This window comes from Oncorhynchus gorbuscha, linkage group LG03, assembly GCF_021184085.1.
Source record: "Oncorhynchus gorbuscha isolate QuinsamMale2020 ecotype Even-year linkage group LG03, OgorEven_v1.0, whole genome shotgun sequence".
Classification (NCBI taxonomy): domain Eukaryota; kingdom Metazoa; phylum Chordata; class Actinopteri; order Salmoniformes; family Salmonidae; genus Oncorhynchus; species Oncorhynchus gorbuscha.
Window position 1 is genome coordinate 26,183,349 of NC_060175.1, and position 21,252 is coordinate 26,204,600.

The 21,252-nt window shown below is 40.5% G+C and overlaps 1 protein-coding gene across 1 annotated transcript in view; it reads right to left on the reverse strand.

Annotated features, from left to right (window-relative positions):
• Positions 1 to 18,240: 18,240 nt before the first annotated feature.
• LOC124019154 (calcium/calmodulin-dependent protein kinase type 1-like) overlaps positions 18,241 to 21,252 on the reverse strand; it is a 39,048-nt gene continuing 36,036 nt past the window's right edge. The window contains exon 11 of the mRNA XM_046334546.1: positions 18,241 to 18,434. Within this exon, the coding sequence (XP_046190502.1) occupies positions 18,291 to 18,434 (144 nt within the window). The 3' untranslated portion in view covers positions 18,241 to 18,290. The remainder of the gene's footprint in view (positions 18,435 to 21,252) is intronic.

Below are 21,252 nucleotides of genomic sequence, written 5' to 3' on the forward strand. Positions count from 1 at the left end.
TATTTTTGTAGCCGAAATAACTCCTTTAGTTCTTCACGTTTGGCTGAGAATTCGACCGGAAATTGCAGTCACGACAATGCCGAACAATATTCCAAATTAGCTCCATAATATCGACAGAAACATGGCAAACATTGTTTATAATCAATCCTGAAGGTGTTGTTCAAATATCTTTTTGATAATATATCAACCGTGACAGGTGGCTTCTTAGTAGAAAAGAGAGAAACAATGGCCGCATTTGTCTTTTACGCACAAAACACTTTGAGAGACTCCAGCTGACCACTGACACAATGTTGACTTTCAGGCTCATTTTTCAAAATAAAAGCCTGAAACTATGTATTGTGACACTAGACGCATTAGGGAAGCCATAGAAGAAGGAATCTGGTTCATATCTCATTCACTGCTCAATAGGGACGCATAGGAACGCAGAGCTTTCTAAATAAGAGTCCCTTCCTGATTGGATTTTTCTCAGGCTTTCGCCTGCAATATCAGTTCTGTTATACTCACAGACAATATTTTGTACAGTTTTGGAAACTTTAGAGTGTTTTCTATCCTAAGCTGTCAATTAGCCTGTTTACTTTGGGAACGTTATTTTTCCAAAAATGAAAATAGTGCCCCCTAGATTCAACAGGTTAATTAAACTTTACACAAACCTAGATCATGGTGAGAGTAGAAGAGGCATTTCAGACACATTTACATTTACATTTAAGTCATTTAGCAGACGCTCTTATCCAGAGCGACTTACAAATTGGACACTATGGTAAACTTTCAGGACACCTGTGACTCAGAGTTTTTTTAGGTTGTTATTCCCAACTCATTAATTTTTCTCCAATTTCTAACAACCGGCAAACATTTGACATTTGACATTTGCATATCAGGTGATGTGCTTATCAGTTGAAAGGGAGGAGATGGGGAACAAAGTGAAAATGACATGACTTGGGAACACCTCTCGGAACCTGGAGCCTAAAGGGGAAGACTGGGCGAAAGCATGAGGAAGCTTTTTAGAGTTTTCATTTTTGTAGAACCCAGCAGAAAAGTATCCTGTAGGCATAGAGTCAGGTGAAGAGAGAGTGGGAATTGTCATGGTCTCAGACTTTGATTTTCATGCATATATAATTAGGCATAGCTTATCACATTGTTAATACTGTTATGTTTTATGTATTTTTGTTGCTTTTTTCCAAGTCTTGTGCTATTACTCTCTTAGGAACCAGAGGGGGGAAGTGGAGAAACTAAAAGCGGCTCAATCTGACAGAACAAGACCGCAGATTCAGCTGGAATGGCATTTTGTTGTGTGATGATAGATGGAAATAAAATTGTGTGATCATAGTACAGAGGCCATTAAGTCTCTGAATTTGTAAACCTCGCAGTGAATGTTTGTTCATTGTTTGTTGATTTGTTTAATTCATGTTTATAATAATTTGTTAGTTGTTTTATTAATGTTTTATTATCATTGTTTATCCATTTATTAGTCATTTCCAATTTTATATAAATTGAACATTAGGATGCTTTTGGTCACAAAAAGAAAGGCACTCTTCATATAATTGATTAAAATGCCTTTATTAATGCCTTTATTAGTATGGCATGTTCAATAGAAACAAAGTTGTTTTAAAAACGACATGTTTCGGCTGCATGGCCTTCATCAGGGAGTGCAAAAAAGGAATACAAGGTCCTCTTTTTAACAGCTTTTCAATTAGCCCTAATTGGAAGAGGGAGTGGTTACACAATTGATTGGACACACCTAGTAAGCAATACTATACACATTAAAAGATGAAATACTGTAGCAATGTTATCATAAAAACACAACTCCAAACTAGAAGTATCAGAACACTAACAGGTAGTTCTAACCTTAAATATGACTGGGAGAGGTGTCAAGAATAAGAAAGCTATATATTCCATAGTACACTAGAACACAGCTAAACATGAACAGTCTAACCATAGCTGAAGGCAATTGAGCAAAATGTCCACTAGATGACAGCAAATGGACCCATCACGACCCTACAAGAAGGGTGAGAAATCCATATCTTCATTTAAACCAGGGTATTTAGTGGCCTGTAGTTTGTAAATCCATATCTTCATTTAAACCAGGGTATTTAGTGCCATGTAGTTTGTAAATCCATATCTTCATTTAAACCAGGGTATTTAGTGGCCTGTAGTTTGTAAATCCATATCTTCATTTAAACCAGGGTATTTAGTGGCCTGTAGTTTGTAAATCCATATCTTCATTTAAACCAGGGTATTTAGTGGCATGTAGTTTGTAAATCCATATCTTCATTTAAACCAGGGTATTTAGTGGCCTGTAGTTTGTAAATCCATATCTTCATTTAAACCAGGGTATTTAGTGGCCTGTAGTTTGTAAATCCATATCTTCATTTAAACCAGGGTATTTAGTGGCCTGTAGTTTGTAAATCCATATCTTCATTTAAACCAGGGTATTTAGTGTTTGCATGTAGTTTGTAAATCCATATCTTCATTTAAACCAGGGTATTTAGTGGCCTGTAGTTTGTAAATCCATATCTTCATTTAAACCAGGGTATTTAGTGGCCCTGTAGTTTGTAAATCCATATCTTCATTTAAACCAGGGTATTTAGTGGCCTGTAGTTTGTAAATCCATATCTTCATTTAAACCAGGGTATTGAGTGGCCTGTAGTTTGTAAATCCATATCTTCATTTAAACCAGGGTATTTAGTGGCCTGTAGTTTGTAAATCCATATCTTCATTTAAACCAGGGTATTTAGTGGCCTGTAGTTTGTAAATCCATATCTTCATTTAAACCAGGGTATTTAGTGGCCTGTAGTTTGTAAATCCATATCTTCATTTAAACCAGGGTATTTAGTGGCATGTAGTTTGTAAATCCATATCTTCATTTAAATCCATATCTTCATTTAAACCAGGGTATTTAGTGGCCTGTAGTTTGTAAATCCATATCTTCATTTAAACCAGGGTATTTAGTGGCCTGTAGTTTGTAAATCCATATCTTAATTTAAACCAGGGTATTTAGTGGTAAATCCATATCTTCATTTGTAGTTTGTAAATCCATATCTTCATTTAAACCAGGGTATTTAGTGGCCTGTAGTTTGTAAATCCATATCTTCATTTAAACCATCTTCATTTAAACCAGGGTATTTAGTGGCATGTAGTTTGTAAATCCATATCTTCATTTAAACCAGGGTATTTAGTGGCCTGTAGTTTGTAAATCCATATCTTCATTTAAACCAGGGTATTTAGTGGCCTGTAGTTTGTAAATCCATATCTTCATTTAAACCAGGGTATTTAGTGGCCTGTAGTTTGTAAATCCCAAAACATTCCCTTTGGTTTAACTGTTTAAGACGGTTCCCTTTTCTAATAGAGGCTGGAATATAATCAATACCCATAGCTTGTAGGGAGGCAGGGTTGCCATGGTGTAGGGACTTGTAGTGCTTAGCCATGGGGTAGTCTTCATTGCCTACCCGTATGGCATACTTGTGTTCCGCTAAGTGGTCTTGAAGGCGTCTCTTTGTCCGTCCAATGTAGAACACCTTGCACTGTGGACATTCAAATCTATAGATGACATGAGTGGTTTTACAGTTAATGAAATGCTTGACGTAATACTCCATTTTGGAAGCTGTGACAACAAAATACTTCTTCTGTGCAATATTACTGCAATGGTTGCAATGGTTACATTAGGGTGCTATTGTTCAAGAGGAGGGACTGTTGGATTCGACATTTTGAACATTGCGATATTAAATAAATGATAGAGAAGAAGAATGGTTCTCTGTAGAAAGACAGATGGCTTTGGAATGTGTTGGGTGGATGGGAGGAGAGCAACGTGTTGATATAGGGAAGACAGATGGACATCTGTGGACAAGGTGAAGGAGGGATTGAGGTCAAGAGGTGAGGTCAGATCCCCGGAAGGGAGCAATAAGGCTTTAGTATCCTGTTACTCTTTTCCTGTAGCACCATAAGATGTAAGGATTGGAGAGGAGGAGTGTCTTAAGTGGGATATATATATTGTGGAAGGTCCACCAGAGGGCAGGCTGGGCTCACGGATAGTAGCGCAACAAGGCATGGGAGACAAAGTAACCAGAGGCAATTAAGCACAGCTGACGGTACTAATGACATACTCTCCTTCCCCTATAAGAGAGAGAATGGAACCAGCAGAGAGGGGGGGAAACTATCTCTGGAAGATGGCCACCGAGAGAGAGGAGCTATCCAGGAAGAACCACTAAGACGGTGACAATCCTGTGACTTTTGTTGTAGTTTAAAGATAATCCTATTGTGTTCCTGTTTAATCTGGAGAAGATGTATGTTTTGCTTTGGAAGATTTTCATTGATTATATTGGAGTGTTTGTGTTGACCAAATGCCCCCAATAGAGAACTGTGTTAAATCAAGAAAACCTACTACTGACTCGTTTATTCCACCTTTCCACTTTAGAGTGACTCCCAATTACTTGGTCTGCTCACAATATACATATATATATATATATATATGGGAGAAATGTTGGGTGGTCTGAATTACAGCTGTACAGAACCTTTTTGGCAGAATTAAACTTGGTTAAAGCTTCTCTAGAGTGAGTTATTTACTCTGAAAAATAAGAACCGAACACAAGAGTGTTGGCATTTTCTCTTGACAGTACAATCACTGTTAGTTCTCTATTGAGTTTGAACACAGTGCTGTAGATTTTAACAGTCCGCATGCTGTAGATTTCATCAGGCTGTCGGTGGAGAGTACTCCAGGCTGACAGGAAATACTTCAGGAATCTCTTCGTTGAGTGGTTAGAACTGCCATAAATACCCAGGAATGGCCTTTTTATTGACTGTTGAGATGAGACTAAGAGGTGAGATCTCGGTCTGTGCATGGTATGGGAATATTTTGTATAAGTTTAATGCGATTGAGTGTGGAATTTGCATTATCTCACTTATGTGTGGTTGTGGTTGCTAGATGTTTTGTGTGCTGTTACTCTCCTCATCTCTACTAATCCACCCTACATTCATGAAAGAGCCAGAAACATAGAACAAGTTATCTTAAAGTTACTCTTTCGCCATTTGTATTTCTGGGTATCTAAGGGGTGCGTACTGGCGGCAGAGAAGTCAGGCGCAGGAGAGCAAAAGCTGTGTTACAACGGCGCAGTTTAATAATACAGTTTAATAAACCCGTCGCACACCGGAATAACGTGCACAAGCAGTTACAATAAACAATTCCGGACAAGGACGTGGGGGGAACAGAGGGTTAAATACACAACATGTAATGATGGAATTGAAACCAGGTGTGTGAGAAGACAAGACGAAACAAATGGAAAATTAAAAGTGGATCGATGATGGCTAGAAGACCGCCGACTGCCAAACGCAGCCCGAACAAGGAGAGGAACCAACTTCGGCGGAAGTCGTGACAGTGTATCTCTTTTGCCCTCTCTTTATTAGTTAGTCCTCATAATATCATTGTGTTGTGTTTTCATTTTTCAGCAACAGTGATCACTAAACATTTCCATTTCATTTAGTTCCCTATCTTATTCAATACTTTCAATCATTCTTCATAGCTGAACACAGCAATTAGAATTTGACCCTATCTCCTCAACCAAATATTCCAAAGGAATAATTGATTATGAAGTAAATAATTGAATGTCAAAGTGATACAGACAGTTCAGAAGACTCTTATGATGTCTGAAGTTCTCTTTGTTCCTGATCCATGTATCAGAACTCTGTCATCTATCAGTCAGTCATCTTTATTTATTCATAACCTCCTCCCTCACTTCTTGAAAGTAACCCAGTACTCTGTTTCATCAGAATTAGGAGCGTGATAGCGCTCGTTGTAAAGGAGATATAGGAGGGGGGTCCTACATGTTAATTAACTCTGTCTCTTAAGTCTGTCTCTCATAATATGATTTTCTTAAAAGTTCTTAAAATGTGTCTTATCATCATTCACCTTGTATTAATGTATACTTTGGATCAATTTAATCTCATCAGAAGAGATTTTAGTCTTCATAGGTTGTTTGACTAGTTGTACATGAGACATATTAGAAGGATGTGTTACACCTTGATGAGTATGTTGTTTTCTCTGTTGGTTTGTAAATATATCATTTCAATACACCTTTCTCTCTGTGCTCATATTGGGGAAAAATGCTACTGATATTGATATAGATTTTCCTTATCGGTGCCCATTCCTCATTCATAATTCAACATACATTTTACATCCTGTGTTCTAATTACAACAGTCAAACATCCACTCTGATCCTCAATCTCTCCTCGGGATGACGTATGAAGTCAGGGACATATTTGTGGGACTGGGAAGCAGCATGATCAAGGATGTCTGGGTGTTTGCTGGTTGCTGGAGACTCCGGGACAAAAGAAAAGGTGAAAAGGTGAGAAGGCATCCGTAGCATCGACACTGTCTACTGTAAATATCAAGCTCAATCAATATAAAGTCCCTATTATGTAGGGGAAAATGTTGAGCAGTACATCAGTACTATGCACTAGTACTCTCATCTTTACTGTAGTAGTATAAACTGTAGTATAATCTATAGTACTGTATAACTTAATATCTATAAGCTCCCTCTTTAATTGTAATGAAACAGATGGTATAGTGTGACAGGTTCTTTAATGGAACCACCGTGTCTGATTAATTCCTATCTTCTACTGTTCAGCTGGTTGCAAATAATCAAAAGACCAATATGTACGTAACCTGCCAAGTGATGGTGCACACAGTTGGCTGCTTCCCCAGGAAGTTCCCATAGACTAAACATTCCATAAATAGATCCCAGAGTAGGCCTTCTGATCTAGGATCATGTCCATCCTGTCCATTTATTCTTATTCATTATGAAGGATAAACGGATCCTGGATCAGCACTCGTAGTATGAGATGTTTTATAAGTAAGGAGACATCCTATGAAGGGGGATCTAGACTGGATCCAGACTGGCTTTTGACTGATGATTGAGGTATTAAAGAAACCACTGTCAGTATCACTCAACAACATGGAACACTTCCTTGTACAGGCTGGGAATTGTGGAGGTTTTCAAGTCAAATTAATCTAGTTTACAGAATTTGCACAAATTAATTGTGTCATTGAGGAATGAGAGTAGAGGAAATTGTTTAAATGTAAATGATGCAGCTTGGGCTCTCTCTGTGGGCTATTTGTTGAACTGCAGTTTGTGGGTTCCACGTCATACAGAATATATAAAGTACCCGTCAAAAGTTTGGACACAACAACTCATTCAAAGGTTTTTGTTGATTTTTCTACATTGTAGAATAGTGGTGAAGACATCAAAACTATGAATTAACACATATGGAATCAAGTAGCAATCATGTTAAAAGTTAATTTGTTAATACGTTTGAGCCAATCACTTTGTTCATGCAGTGTAAAACATTTTTGTTTATGGAAAATATATTTCACAGCGAGTTTACATGGTACAACGATTCTCTTCACTATACATGCTTGTTTTGTCACATAAACTAAAATTAGGCGAACTATTCGAATTTTAGCAACAAGGAAATGGCATAACGATTTCTGCATGTTTAAAGGTGCAATCTGCAGTTGATACATATTTTGTTAACCTATAAATGAATGTGCCCATTGATTCTTGAAGAATATAACTTATAAATGCCTCATGAGCTTAGTCATTAATGTAAACGAATAAAGCCTCAAAACATGGTTAAAAGTTCACATTTGAAATAATTTATGGTCAGCCCTTGCATCCATAGCTCTGTATGAATTTGAGTGGTTGCATTTCTCTAACCACATCCCTCAGCTTTTTACTGAAACAGGAGCGGGGAGAACTACTGTTTAAACTGCTGATTGTTGCTTTAAGGTGTTTAGTATGATTCAGAGAAGTTTCATATGATTTCTCAAAATGGTCAGAAGACCACATGTATAAATCTCCAAGGTGTACTTTTATTGTCGAATTTGGCACCAGAAATCTATATTCAACAGCTTAAAAAAAAGAAATAACTGACATTTTAAAATATTTTCTTTGTAAATGTAATGTTTAAATGGTCTAGATAACATACGCACAGTAGGTGCCTTCAATTTCAATACATTGTATCCATGATGCTCATGTTATATGAAAATATCTTAGCGGTCACATTTGTGACCAATGGCAAAATACAGTGGCTTTAACTTATATATATATATATGCAATATATATACACTGCTCAAAAAATAAAGGGAACACTAAAATAACACATCCAAGACCTGAATGAATGAAATATTCTTATTAAATACTTTTTTCTTTACATAGTTGAATGTGCTGACAACAAAATCACACAAAAATGTTCAATGGAAATCAAATTTATCAACCCATGGAGGTCTGGATTTGGAGTCACACTCAAAATTAAAGTGGAAAACAACACTACGGGCTGATTCAACTTTGATGTAATATCCTTAAAACAAGTCAAAATGAGGCTCAGTAGTGTGTGTGGCCTCCACGTGCCTGTATGATCTCCCTACAACGCCTGGGCATGCTCCTGATGAGGTGGCGGATGGTCTCCTGAGGGATCTCCTCCCAGACCTGGACTAAAGTATCCGCCAACTCCTGGACAGTCTGTGGTGCAACGTGGCGTTGGTGGATGGAGCGAGACATGATGTCCCAGATGTGCTCAATTGGATTCAGGTCTGGGGTACGGGCAGGCCAGTCCATAGCACCAATGCTTTCATCTTGCAGGAACTGCTGACACACTCCAGCCACATGAGGTCTAGCATTGTCTTGCATTAGGAGGAACCCAGGGCCAAATGAACTGAGAATCTCATCTCGGTACCTAATAGCAGTCAGGCTACCTCTGGCGAGCACATGGAGGGCTGTGCGGCCCCTCAAAGAAATGCCACCCCACACCATGACTGACCCACCACCAAACCGGTCATGCTGGAGGATGTTACAGGCAGCAGAACGTTCTCCACGGCGTCTCCAGACTGTCACGTCTGTCACGTGCTCAGTGTGAACCTGCTTTCATCTGTGAAGAGCACAGGGTGCCAGTGGCGAATTTGCAAATCTTGGTGTTCTCTGACAAATGCCAAACGTCCTGCACGGTGTTGGGCTGTAAGCACAACCCCCACCTGTGGACGTCGGGCCCTCATACCACCCTCATGGAGTCTGTTTCTGACCGTTTGAGCAGACACATGCACATTTGTGGCCTGCTGGAGGTCATTTTGCAGGGCTCTGGCAGTGCTCCTCCTTGCACAAAGGCAGAGGTAGCGGTCCTGCTGCTGGGTTGTTGCCCTCCTACGGCCTCCTCCACGTCTCCTGATATACTGGCCTGTCTCCTGGTAGCGCCTCCATGCTCTGGACACTACGCTGACAAACACAGCAAACCTTCTTGCCAAAGCTCGCATTGATGTGTCATCCTGGATGAGCTGCACTACCTGAACCACTTGTGTGGGTTGTAGACTCAGTCTCATGCTACCACTAGAGTGAAAGCACTGCCAGCATTCAAAAGTGACCAAAACATCAGCCAGGAAGCATAGGAACTGAGAGTCGCTTTGGATAAAAGCGTCTGCTAAATGGCAAATATTATTATTATTATTATTATTATAAGTGGTCTTTGGTCACCACCTGCAGAACCACTGCTTTATTGGGGGTGTCTTGCTAATTGCCTATAATTTCCACCTGTTGTCTATTCCATTTGCACAACAGCATGTGAAATGTATTGTCAATCAGTGTTGCTTCCTAAGTGGACAGTTTGATTTCACAGAAGTGTGATTGACTTGGAGTTACATTGTGTTGTTTAAGTGTTCCCTTTATTTTTTTGAGCAGTGTATATTTAATCATATCAGATTATTTATTTCATCAATAGATTGAAGTTGAGTTAGATTATGGATTTTACCATTATCGATCAGCCTGACATGTTTAAATCAGTGATTGTGACTGTAAAATGTCTTATTTTGATATTTCAGGGGGAATTGGCCATGTATATATCCAACTGAATTAGTCTAATAACTTAAATATTTGATATCAATAGGTTTGTTTAGTGTCTCTTGCACAGTGGTAGACCTGGTTTATGTGAGTTTTTCGGAATAGTCACAGCAGGGGTAGACCTGCTTTATCAGAGTATTGGGACATAACCACAGGTGTAAACCTAGCTCGTGTGGGTATTTGGACTGCTCAAGAGGCATCAGAGGCTGAAGGAGGTTGGTATGCTCCATGTCAACATCATGGTCACATGACTGCCATTTGCTTAAGCCAAGCACACCTTGCTCTCCATGACATGATTTGCATTGCACACAGTTTCACTCATGCCTTACTAGCTCATTTACACACAATGCTCAAAGCAGAGCAGACATGACTTATTCAGCTCCTGCAACCTGTACATACTACATACTGTATATCACGCGTGTCAAACTCATTCCACGGAGGGCCAAGTGTCTGTAGGTTTTTAGGAGAAAAGGAGAAAGCCGGAGGTCCCTCCTCTCTGACCTTCTCCTCCAATGGGTTTTGAGAAGGGGAGAGGGGAGTGGACGCAAGGAGTATGCAATTGAGATTTTTCCCCTGACTGGTTGACATTGAGCTATTGGATCTTGTTGACAGATCATGTTGGTGGGATAGTATGCTTGGCATGATTCAGCTGCATGGGAGTACAGATAATAATAATAAGGTATAATTTATTCAACCTTTATCGCGCTATTCATTACATAAAGAAATCTCAAAGCGCTGTAAAGCAACAACAAAAAACAAGCAATTGATTAATCATCATGAGTAGATCGATGGTCAAGAGACTGAAGGTGAGATCAGTGGAGGGAGGTGGTGGTGAAAGACGGATGCGTTGTGACGGCCCTGAATTTTTCTGAACCGTCTCAGTGCAGCTCCTTCCAATAGGGCGCTTTCCCTTTAATTCCCAATTAAATAGCCAGTATCAGCTGCGCAAAAAGGGGGGTTGTGATGGAGACGTGACTGAGGATGTGTTCAACCCTCAGTTCCCGAAGCTTCTCTATTCCGTTGTTTTGTTGCCGTTAAACGTGTGTTTTGTTGCCTAATAGAGTTTACCCAGGATCGGATCCCCTCTTTGCGTCCCTGGACTACACCTCTCCGTTCTTCGTGGCCTTTCTCCGCGGGAGATCTATTGGCGGATTGGATTGTCTGACTGACCGACTGACTACCACCTTTTTCTATACGGTATTTCATTTGTTTTGATGTGATGTATACTGTGATTTATGTTGTTAGTTGTAGTTGAGGACTTATTAAGAGTGATCTTTAAAGTTCTGTGGTAAACTTATTGTTCTATTGATGGTATGATTAATACTGGGTTTATGCTACACGGAATGAACGGACAAACATTGCGTGACAGAAGTCACTTGAGTTCACTGAACTCCTTTACCGGGCAGGACTCTTTTTAGGCCCGAGGTACAGGACATTTCTGGAGGAACCAGAACTCATTGTGATATTATTATATATGTGTGTAATCATTGTTGTTGCTAATACAACCCACGCAACAGAATATAATTGTTTTTGAAGTTCTTTTCAATGTTTTAAGGGTTTATGAAAAGTTTATTTCCATCCTGACTTTTACATACGTCCTTTGTATTGGTGTAGACTTGACGGACCAGATGGGACTCATTCCCACCCAAACTAAAAGGAGAAACTAATGTTTTCTCTGGTAGGCACAACCTACCTGGCACCCCTATAAATAATAACCTCAAGTCAAAACCGTTACAGCGTGCATGGTGCAGATTGGTACCTGAACATTACATTTACATTTAAGTCATTTAGCAGACGCATGTCCTCGACGTGTTCATTTGGCCATTGAAGAACATCTTTACTTGTTCCTATTAGGGTTTGAGTCCCTCCTAGCCTGGTCCCAGATCTCCTTCTGTTGTTTTGCCAACCTCGTATGAGCATGTTTTGCATGGCAACAACAGTCGGATATGGCTATACATCACAAACAGATCTGGAACTTGATGACTTGAATAAAGCTTGAAAGGGTAACAAAAGTATTTCTAAAAAAATTCAACTCTCCATCTTATTTTCAACTCTACTGATGGTTTTGTCACTAAACATGCTGCTGTTTAATAGCGAATGTGCCCACTCTGGTCATGGCATTTTCACTCTAGCTAACAGCTCCCAGACACAGTGTGGGAACATGCTAGATGATGACATTATTATGGACAAAAAGAGCCTGATTATGTTTTATTTGTCAAGTGGCAGCCAAGCATCAACCCTCAATATTTATTGGAAAGGAGCATCAACCTCATCACCTTGCACCTTTTCCACACTGCAAAGTTCATAACTTATTCCATCTGTAGCCTAATAAACTACATGCTTTCATAATGGGAAGACCACACAATATCATCATGTGACTCCATGTTTACTTTTATATGATGGTTATTATATAAATACTTGCTTATAGAGGCGTTTCCACCGCCATTTCTCACATACAGTGGCAAGAAAAAGTATGTGAACCCTTTGGAATTACCTGGACATTTGATCTGATATTCAAGTCACAACAATAGACAAACATAGTGTGATTAATAAACAAATAATACACAAAATATTGTATATATCGAAGACATCATTTAAACATTCACAGTGTAGGTTGGAAAAAGTATATGCACCCCTAGGCTAATGACTTCTCCAAAAGCTAATTGGAGTCCAATCAATGAGACGAGATTACTGAATGTATCCAGAGTATTTTCAGATACAGTACATTTAAAATGCACATAAATCAACAGCGTAATGTTTGGATTCAGTCTTGTGTCAGGTGAACAGTTGTGCCTTCAACTTTGAACTAATATCTTGAGCCCTATCTATATAGACCAATTCCCACGAGTGGGAACAAAACCAAGGAGAGGTTCAATAGAAGAATGTCTTTACCAAACAAATATTGTGATACTAGTGAATCATTGTTTGGTGACACATTAGTGTCCTTGGACACATTTTTACTTTGTCATAAATAAAACGGACATTGAAAATATTATTACTGTGCATCTATATTTTAGATATTTTTAGCGTAACAGACAGCATCATATGTATGTTGTACCATACATCTTCTATCAGCCACGCTCAGGTATATACTGCCCCCACAAAATGGCAGAATAGATCACAAGCTACATCTATAAGCAATGGTATTATTATAACATACCATGACTCTCACTGTAATGACATCTACTGAGTCGTATTCAGTAGAGCACACTAGCGAAACATTTTGAGGTGTTTCGAAACAGAACATTTTAAATCGTGTTTTCTTAAAGTCCCTCCCTGTTTGAGTTTGTTTTCTTCTGTTTGGTGCCTAATGAACATGGCCCTGACTAAATAAAAGAAATGACAGTAAAATGACAGAACACACAATGCATAGACAAGGAAGTTGTCTTTAATTTCTTGCGATCATATATCGAAGGTACAAATCATTGTCTCCTTCCTTACATGTTGATCAATAAGCCATGATGCATTGCATCCATACATTATTGGCTCAAAACAACTTTTACAAAAAAGGATATACAATATATATATATATATATATATATACACTTATAATAAAGACACTTTTGTATTATTTTTTTCATACACGTTCCTTTGTGCATTTAAATTTGGTCATGAATGTTGGTCATGAGTCAAATAAATCTGTTTATTAAAAACAAATAGAAACCAAGGAAAGGTTCAACAGAAGAATGTATTTACCAAACAAATGAACACAGGTTATCAGGTTATCAACAAAGTCATGAACAGCAATTATACCTACCATATAACATGAAGCAATTCACACAGAGTTTACATATTTTCCATTCTGCAGTCAGTCAGTCACTGTCTTGTGAAGCTAGAATGATTGCTCTTGAGCAATTATAAGCTGCTAAGGACCAAACACAGGTCATTGCCCTAAACAAGGTAGAGTTCAACTAGAAGGCTTTAGCTAGTACCTCTGATTCAATTTAACAATAAGGAGAATCTCATCTAAACAGCAGAGAAAATGCAGCGCAGCGTGACCCAAACAGAGTAAGGGCTCTATTCCATCCATATCGCTGAAGAGGTACAGATTGCGAAATAGAAATATAAAGGTAATTTCCGATTGAGGTGACATATGCAGTGTTTACCATGAATGCAGTCTCTGCTAACGTGGGAACATTGCCTTTAAATTTCAAGCAAGCTGTAATGCGGAACTTCAGTGATACAGATTGAATAGAGTCCTAAATCTTAATAAATAAATATAGGCCTACCCATTGTCAGCCTTGTGTTTAGACTGTAATCATAGCAGGTAACACTGTACCTTGAGATTTTCTATCAGACTGCATTCTGTCTTTTCATCACAGTTAGAGAACTGGCTTTATCTTTCCACTCCTAAGACAACTAAAATATTTCAAATAGTATTTGAACTTAGGTCTGTCTTAGTCACTCAACATGGTGTACGTTACAAACAGAACTGGGACAAGGGAGGGGTCAGGGACTATTTATATTTGGTAGGTTGAGAAAGACTACAAAATGACAAATAAACAGACTCCCACAACAACTTATTGTACATCCTAGAGTTGTAATCTAAACTAAATCAACATGGTTACCAGGGAAATGGTGTCAGTGTGTCACTGGGTAGAGATATGACCATCATATAGTCAATGCAGAGGTTAAGGTAACGTTACAGTTCAGACCGCGCTACACGTATGCATGTTCTTCTCACGTCACATTATATAGTTTTCAGAATTACAGAAATACATGTTCATCAGGACAACAGAGTAGTAATAATAATCATGTGCATGTTTTTGTATATTCCTATGTTGATCATCAACTGTGTAAACATATAACCAGGTCACGCAGATAGGTAGACCGATACTTCTTCCAAGAGAGACAGGTGCAAAGTACAGAGAAGCCAGAGAACGCACACTGAGATTCCTCCCACCACCCCTGAGGACAAGAGTGAAATATTGTTTAAATGGGCATAACATTGAGGGAACTTTGCAGATAGAAATGTCATGCATACAACTGATTTGATTCCCTAGCACGTGGAAGATAATTGCAAACTATTTCTAACTGAAATGGTCTCAACATCAAACCCTGTGGTACCTCAACTCTCATGTTAAGTGGTGTGGCTATTATGGAAATGCTCATTGGCTGAGAGATTGTATTAATCTGATAGGCTATATGGACTGTGTGTTGCCATAGGGATCTCAGTGTGAACCTCTTGTAACAGAACAGCCATAAAATAAAAGGTATGCCTTTTATAGCCATATATTTCACCTTTTATCATTCAATTGAGACATGCATGTGCCTCAAACCAGAAACGCTTTTATGAGCCTAGTCTGAGCCAGAATACAGAGTCAATCCAGAGCCCAGAAAGTCAACTCACTTGTAAACCCTGAATGTTTCTGATGGAGCTGTAAACTTCAAAACCAAAACAAACACAGGTAAGAGAAGGATGACTAATGAGCCAAATGGGGAAAAAAACACATTACAATGGTAGGTGATGGGGTCAAATTGGGGTCATGATAGGGGCTGCACCAAATGTTTGCCCTCTCCTAAGACCATATGCACTGTTTGGTCTGGTCTGAAACAGCTCTGATAGTATGAAGTATGGACTAACAGTGGGATATGACACCATGAATATAGGGAGGTGCAAAATGATATGCCATAAAATGAGAACAATGTTGGGAAAGGAAACCCTTGTCTTTATGTCACAACATCTCCAATAATATGTCACCTTCGTGTGTCCAGACCCACATCCTATGACTTCTACTTCCCATTTGCATCGGGGTATTTTAACCCCATACATCTCTGTTATTTTAATTAAGGACGTGTAACCTAATTAGAAAACTAGTATAGGATCATAATTAGTTGACCTAATAGTCATTTTGGTCAAGTCAGCACTGATCTGTTGATTTTTGTCATAACCATGTCATTAATTTTTTATTTTTTTATTTTTATGTCACCTTTAATTTAACCAGGTAGGCTAGTTGAGAACAAGTTCTCATTTACAACTGTGACCTGGCCAAGATAAAGCAAAGCAGTGCGACACAAAACACAACACAAAGTTACACATGGAATAAACAAACATACAGTCAATAATACAATAGAGAAAGTCTATATACAGTGTGTGCAAATGAGGTAGGATAAGGGGGGGTGAGGCAATAAGTAGAACATAGTGGTGAAATTATTACCGTATGTCAAATTAAACACTGGGGTGATAGATGTGCAGAAGATGAGTGTGCAAGTAGCGGTACTGGGGTGCAAAGGAGCAAAATAAATCAAATAAATAACAATATGGTGAAGAGGTAGTTGAATGGGCTATTTACAGATTGGCTATGTACAGGTGCAGTGATCTGTGAGCTGCTCTGACAGCTGGTGCTTAAAAGCTAGTGAGGGAGATATGAGTCTCCAGCTTCAGTGATTTTTGCAGTTCGTTCCAGTCATTGGCAGCAGAGAACTGGAAGGAAAGGCGGCCGAAGGAGGAATTGGCTTTGGGGTTGACCAGTGAAATATACCTGCTGGAGCACATGCTGCGGATGGGTGCTGCTATGGGGACCAGTGAGCTGAAATAAGGCAGGGCTTTACCTAGCAACGACTTATAGATGGCTTGGAGCCAGTGGGTTTGGCGACGGATATGAAGCGAGGGCCAGCCAATGAGCGCATAGAGGTCGAGGATCGGTAAGGATAGTCAGTTTTACGAGGGTATGTTTGGCGGAATGAGTGAAGGAGGCTTTGTTGCGAAATAGGAAGTCGATTCTAGATTTAATTTTGAATTGGAGATGTTTAATGTGAGTCTGAAAGGATTGTTTACAGTCTAGCCAGACACCTAGGTATTTGTAGTTGTCCACATATTCTAGGTCAGAACCATCCAGAGTAGTGATGCTGGTGGGTAGTATGTCATAACAGCTGACATAACTTGTCATAATATGGTCATAACATTGTCATATTTAGACCTGTTGTGACAAATATTGCATAATTTTTTTACTGGTTATGACACCTACATAAAAATGTCAAAACCCACAAAACCTACCACACAAGGCAAAACATTCTGTTACACCATAACCTACTTCTCAATAATATGTTTGTTATATACCATTTTATGAAACTGACCATATTACATTATCATTGTACAGTAATTGAGCACAAATTGATGTCAGACATGTACCTACGTCAATGCTAGGTTGCTGATGACTGGGATAAGTGCAGGAGCACCCTCTTTGTGACTGATTACTGACATAAGGGTATGTACGTGGATAGGCCTATCTGGCTTACATGATTATGATGGTCATAATGCTTCTTGACAGTGTCATAAAGTGAATTTTCTTAGTCCAAGTAAAGTGACACAGGATAGTCATAAAGCTTCATGACAAGTGTCTGCAAGTTTAAAGTATGATGAAAAAAATGTCTGTAAAGAATTCACAACAAGAACAAAGGACTTTAAAACGAAAGGAAACTTCTTGGCAGTGAAAAACACATTTGAATAAATGTGGGTTTTGACACTCTTATGTAGAGCCATAAAATAATGCCATGTATGTCACAACAGGTTTAAATATGTGTTATGACAGTGTTATGACCATATTATGACAGGTTATGACAAGTTATGTCAGCTGGTATGACATATTATGACATGGTTATGACTGTGTCATAATGTGTTTTGATGCTGGGTGTCAAGTGAAGTGTTACCGCATATTCTACACAAACATCAGTGTTTGTGGACATTGAATTTGACAAAGTAATACCTGCATACAAAACTCCCCTCTAAAAGGAACTGTAGATGGTTTATTCTGGGCAATCATCTGGAGCTAGAAGGTGGCTCTGGACATGGCTGGTGGCTGACTCATCACCACCCTACTCTACTGGACACAGCCTGTCATAACATCACTCTGCATTCATGGCCAGACCAGGTGGACAGGGCGGGTTCTGGGTGGCTCCATGGAAACATACGTATCCCCATGTCGACAAAGGGGAGGGGTCTGTGGCCACTCAGACGTGACTGGCTGGCCTGCAGCAGTAGGTGCAACTCGTCAGACTGTCCCGGTAGGACCTGCGCTCTGCACTACCGCGCTGCTGCTCATCCTCACAGTATGGCACTGGAGAGGAGGGGAGAGGAGATGACAAGGACGGTACTCCACAGTGCTGTACTAGAGTGTTGTACTACTAGAGTACTGTACACACCACTGTACGTGCTCAGAGGCTCAACAGTATTGTAGGCTACGTGCTCAGAGAGAGAGAGAGAGAGAGAGAGAGAGAGAGAGAGAGAGAGAGAGAGAGAGAGAGAGAGAGAGAGAGAGAGAGAGAGAGAGAGAGAGAGAGAGAGAGAGAGAGAGAGAGAGAGAGAGAGAGAGAGAGAGAGAGAGAGAGAGAGAGAGAGAGAGAGAGAGAGAGAGCTGAGGGGGGGCAAGCTCAGTGTTCGTCTCACTTACAGCTCTCCTCCTCCTCTTTCCCTGATCCCTACTCTTCCTTGTCCTCCTCCCGCAGCAGGAGTGCGTGGGCATGATAGGGGCTTGTGGGGGTGATCTGGCTGGGGCTCTCTAGACTGGTACCCAGTAGCAGCCTCCGCATGCGTCTCACCACTGCTGTGGCATTGAATGCTTGCTGTGTAGGGATAGTGATAGGAGGAGCAGAGAGATAGAGGGGGGATGGGGAGAGGGAGAGAATGACGGGGGAGCGAGAGACAAGGGGAGGGGGTTGAGAGATAGGGAGGAGAAAGGGGGTGAGAGAAAGAGAGAGAGAGGGGAAGGTGATAAAAGCACAGTGATTTACCATATACACTATATATACAAAAGTATGTGGACACCACTTCAAATTAGTGGATTTGGCTATTTTAGCCAAACCCATTGCTGACAGGTGTATCAAGTTGATGCACACAGCTAAGCAATCTCCATAGACAAACATTGGCAGTAGAATGGCCTTACTGAAGAGCTCAGTGACTTTCAACATGGCACAGTCATAGGATGCAACCTTTCCAACAAAGTTCGTAAAATTTCTGCCCTTCTAGAGCTGCCCCAGTCAACTGTAAGTGATGTTATTGTGAAGTGGAAACGTCTAGGAGCAACAACGGCTCAGCCAGGAAGTGGTAGGCCACAGAAGCTCACAGAACGGGACCGCCGAGTACTGAAGTGCGCAAAAATTGTCTGTCCTCGGTTGCAACACTCATTACAGAGTTCAGAACAATAACTGTTCGTCGGGAGCTGCACACAAGCCTAAGATCACCATGTGCAATGCCAAGTGTCGGTTGGAGTGATGTAAAGCTCACTGCCATGAGACTCTGGAGGAGTAGAAATGCATTCTCTGGAGTGAGGGATCCCGCTTCAGCATCTGGCAGTCCGACAGACGAATCTGGGTTCGGCGAATGCCAGGAGAACGCTATCTGCACTAGCTTCGAATACTCCCCGCGATATGTAACTTTTCAGGGAAGTCAGGAACCAATATGCACAGTCAGTTAGGAAATCAAAGGCTAGCTTTTTCAAAGCACTAATTCCAAAACGTTTTAGGACACTGTTAAATCCATGGAGAATAAGAGCACATCCTCTCAGCTGCCCACTGCACTGAGGCTAGGAAAACACTGTCACCACAGATAAATCCATGACAATCGAGAATTTCAATAAGCATTTCTATACGGCTGGCAAAGCTTTCCACCTGGCTACCCCAACCCTGGCCAACAGCTCTGCACTCCCCGCAACAACAAGCCCAAGCCCCCCCCCCCCCCCCGCTTCTCCTTCACCCAAATCTGCTGATGTCCTGAAAGAGCTACAGAATCTGGATCCCTACAGATCAGCTGGGCTAGACAATCTGGAACCCCTCTTCCTCAAATTACCTGCTGCCATCGTCGCAACCCCCATTGCTAGTCTGTTCAACCTCTCTTTCGTATCGTCTGAGATTCCTATAGATTGGAAAGTGGCCATGGTCATCCCCCCTCTTCAAACGAGGGGACCATCTAGACCCAAACTGTTACAGACCTATATCCATCCTGCCCTGCCTTTCTAAAGTCTTCGAAAGCCAAGTGAACAAACAGATCACCGACCATCTCGAATCCCACCATACATTCTCTGCTATGCAATCCGGTTTCCGAGTTGGTCACGGGTGCACCTCAGCCACACTCAAGGTCCTAAACGATATCATAACCACCAACGATAAAAAAACAGTACTGTGCAGCCGTCTTCATCGACCTGGCCAAGGCTTTCGACTACGTCAATCACCGTATTCTTATCGGCAGACTCAACAGGTTTGGTTTCTCTAATGACTGCCTCGCCTGGTTCACAAACTACTTCTCAGATAGAGTTCAGTGTGTCAAATCGGAGGGCCTGTTGTCTGGACCTCTGGCAGTCTCTATGGGGGTGTCACAGGGTTCAATTATCAGGCCGACTCTTTTCTCTGTATATATCAATGATGTCGCTCTTGCTGCGGGTGATTATTTGATCCATCTCTCGAGCTTCAATGCCATACAACACCTCCAACTGCTCTTAAACGCTAGTAAGACAAAATGCATGCTCTTCAACCGATCGCTGCCCGCACCGGTCTAGCATCACTACTCTGGACGGTTCTGACTTAGAATATGTAGACAACTATAAATACCTAGTTGTCTGGCTAGACTGTAAACTCTCCTTCCAGACTCATATTAAGCACCCCCAATCGAAAATGAAATGTTGAATCGGCTTCCTATTTCTCAACAAAGCATCCTTTACTCATGCTGCCAAACAAACCCTGGATGGATGCAGTCTATCACAGTGCCATCTATAAGTCTTTGCTAGGTAAATCTCCGCCTTAACACCCACCCGTAGCACGCGATCCACCAGGAATATTTCACTGGTCATCCCCAAAGCCAACTCCTCCTCTGGCCGCCTTTCCTTCCAGTTCTCTGCTGTCAATGACTGGAATGAATTGCAAAAATGACTGAAGTTGGAGACTTATATCTCCCTCACTAACTTCAAGCATCGGCTGTCGGAGCAGCTTACCGATCACTGCAGCTGTACACAGCCCATCTGTAAATACAGCCCATCCAACCAACTACCTACCTCATCCCCATATTTGTTTTTCTTTTGCACACCAGTGTTTCTACTTGCACATCCTCATCTGCAGATCTATCACTCCAGTACTATTTGCTAAATTGTAATTACTTCGCCACTAAGGCCTATTTATTGCCTTACCTCCTTACTTGATTTGCACACACATTATACAAATGTTCTATTGTGTTATTGACTGTACGTTTGTTTATTCCATGTGTAACTCTGTGTTGGTGTTTTTTGTCGCACTGCTTTGCTTTATCTTGGCCAGGTCACAGCTGTAAATGAGAACTTGTTCTCAACTGGCCTACCTGGTTAAAATAAAGGTGATAAAAATGCATAGTGCTATCTGTAAGGTTTGGTGGAGGAGGAATAATGGTCTGGGGCTGCTTTTCATGTTTCGGGCTAGG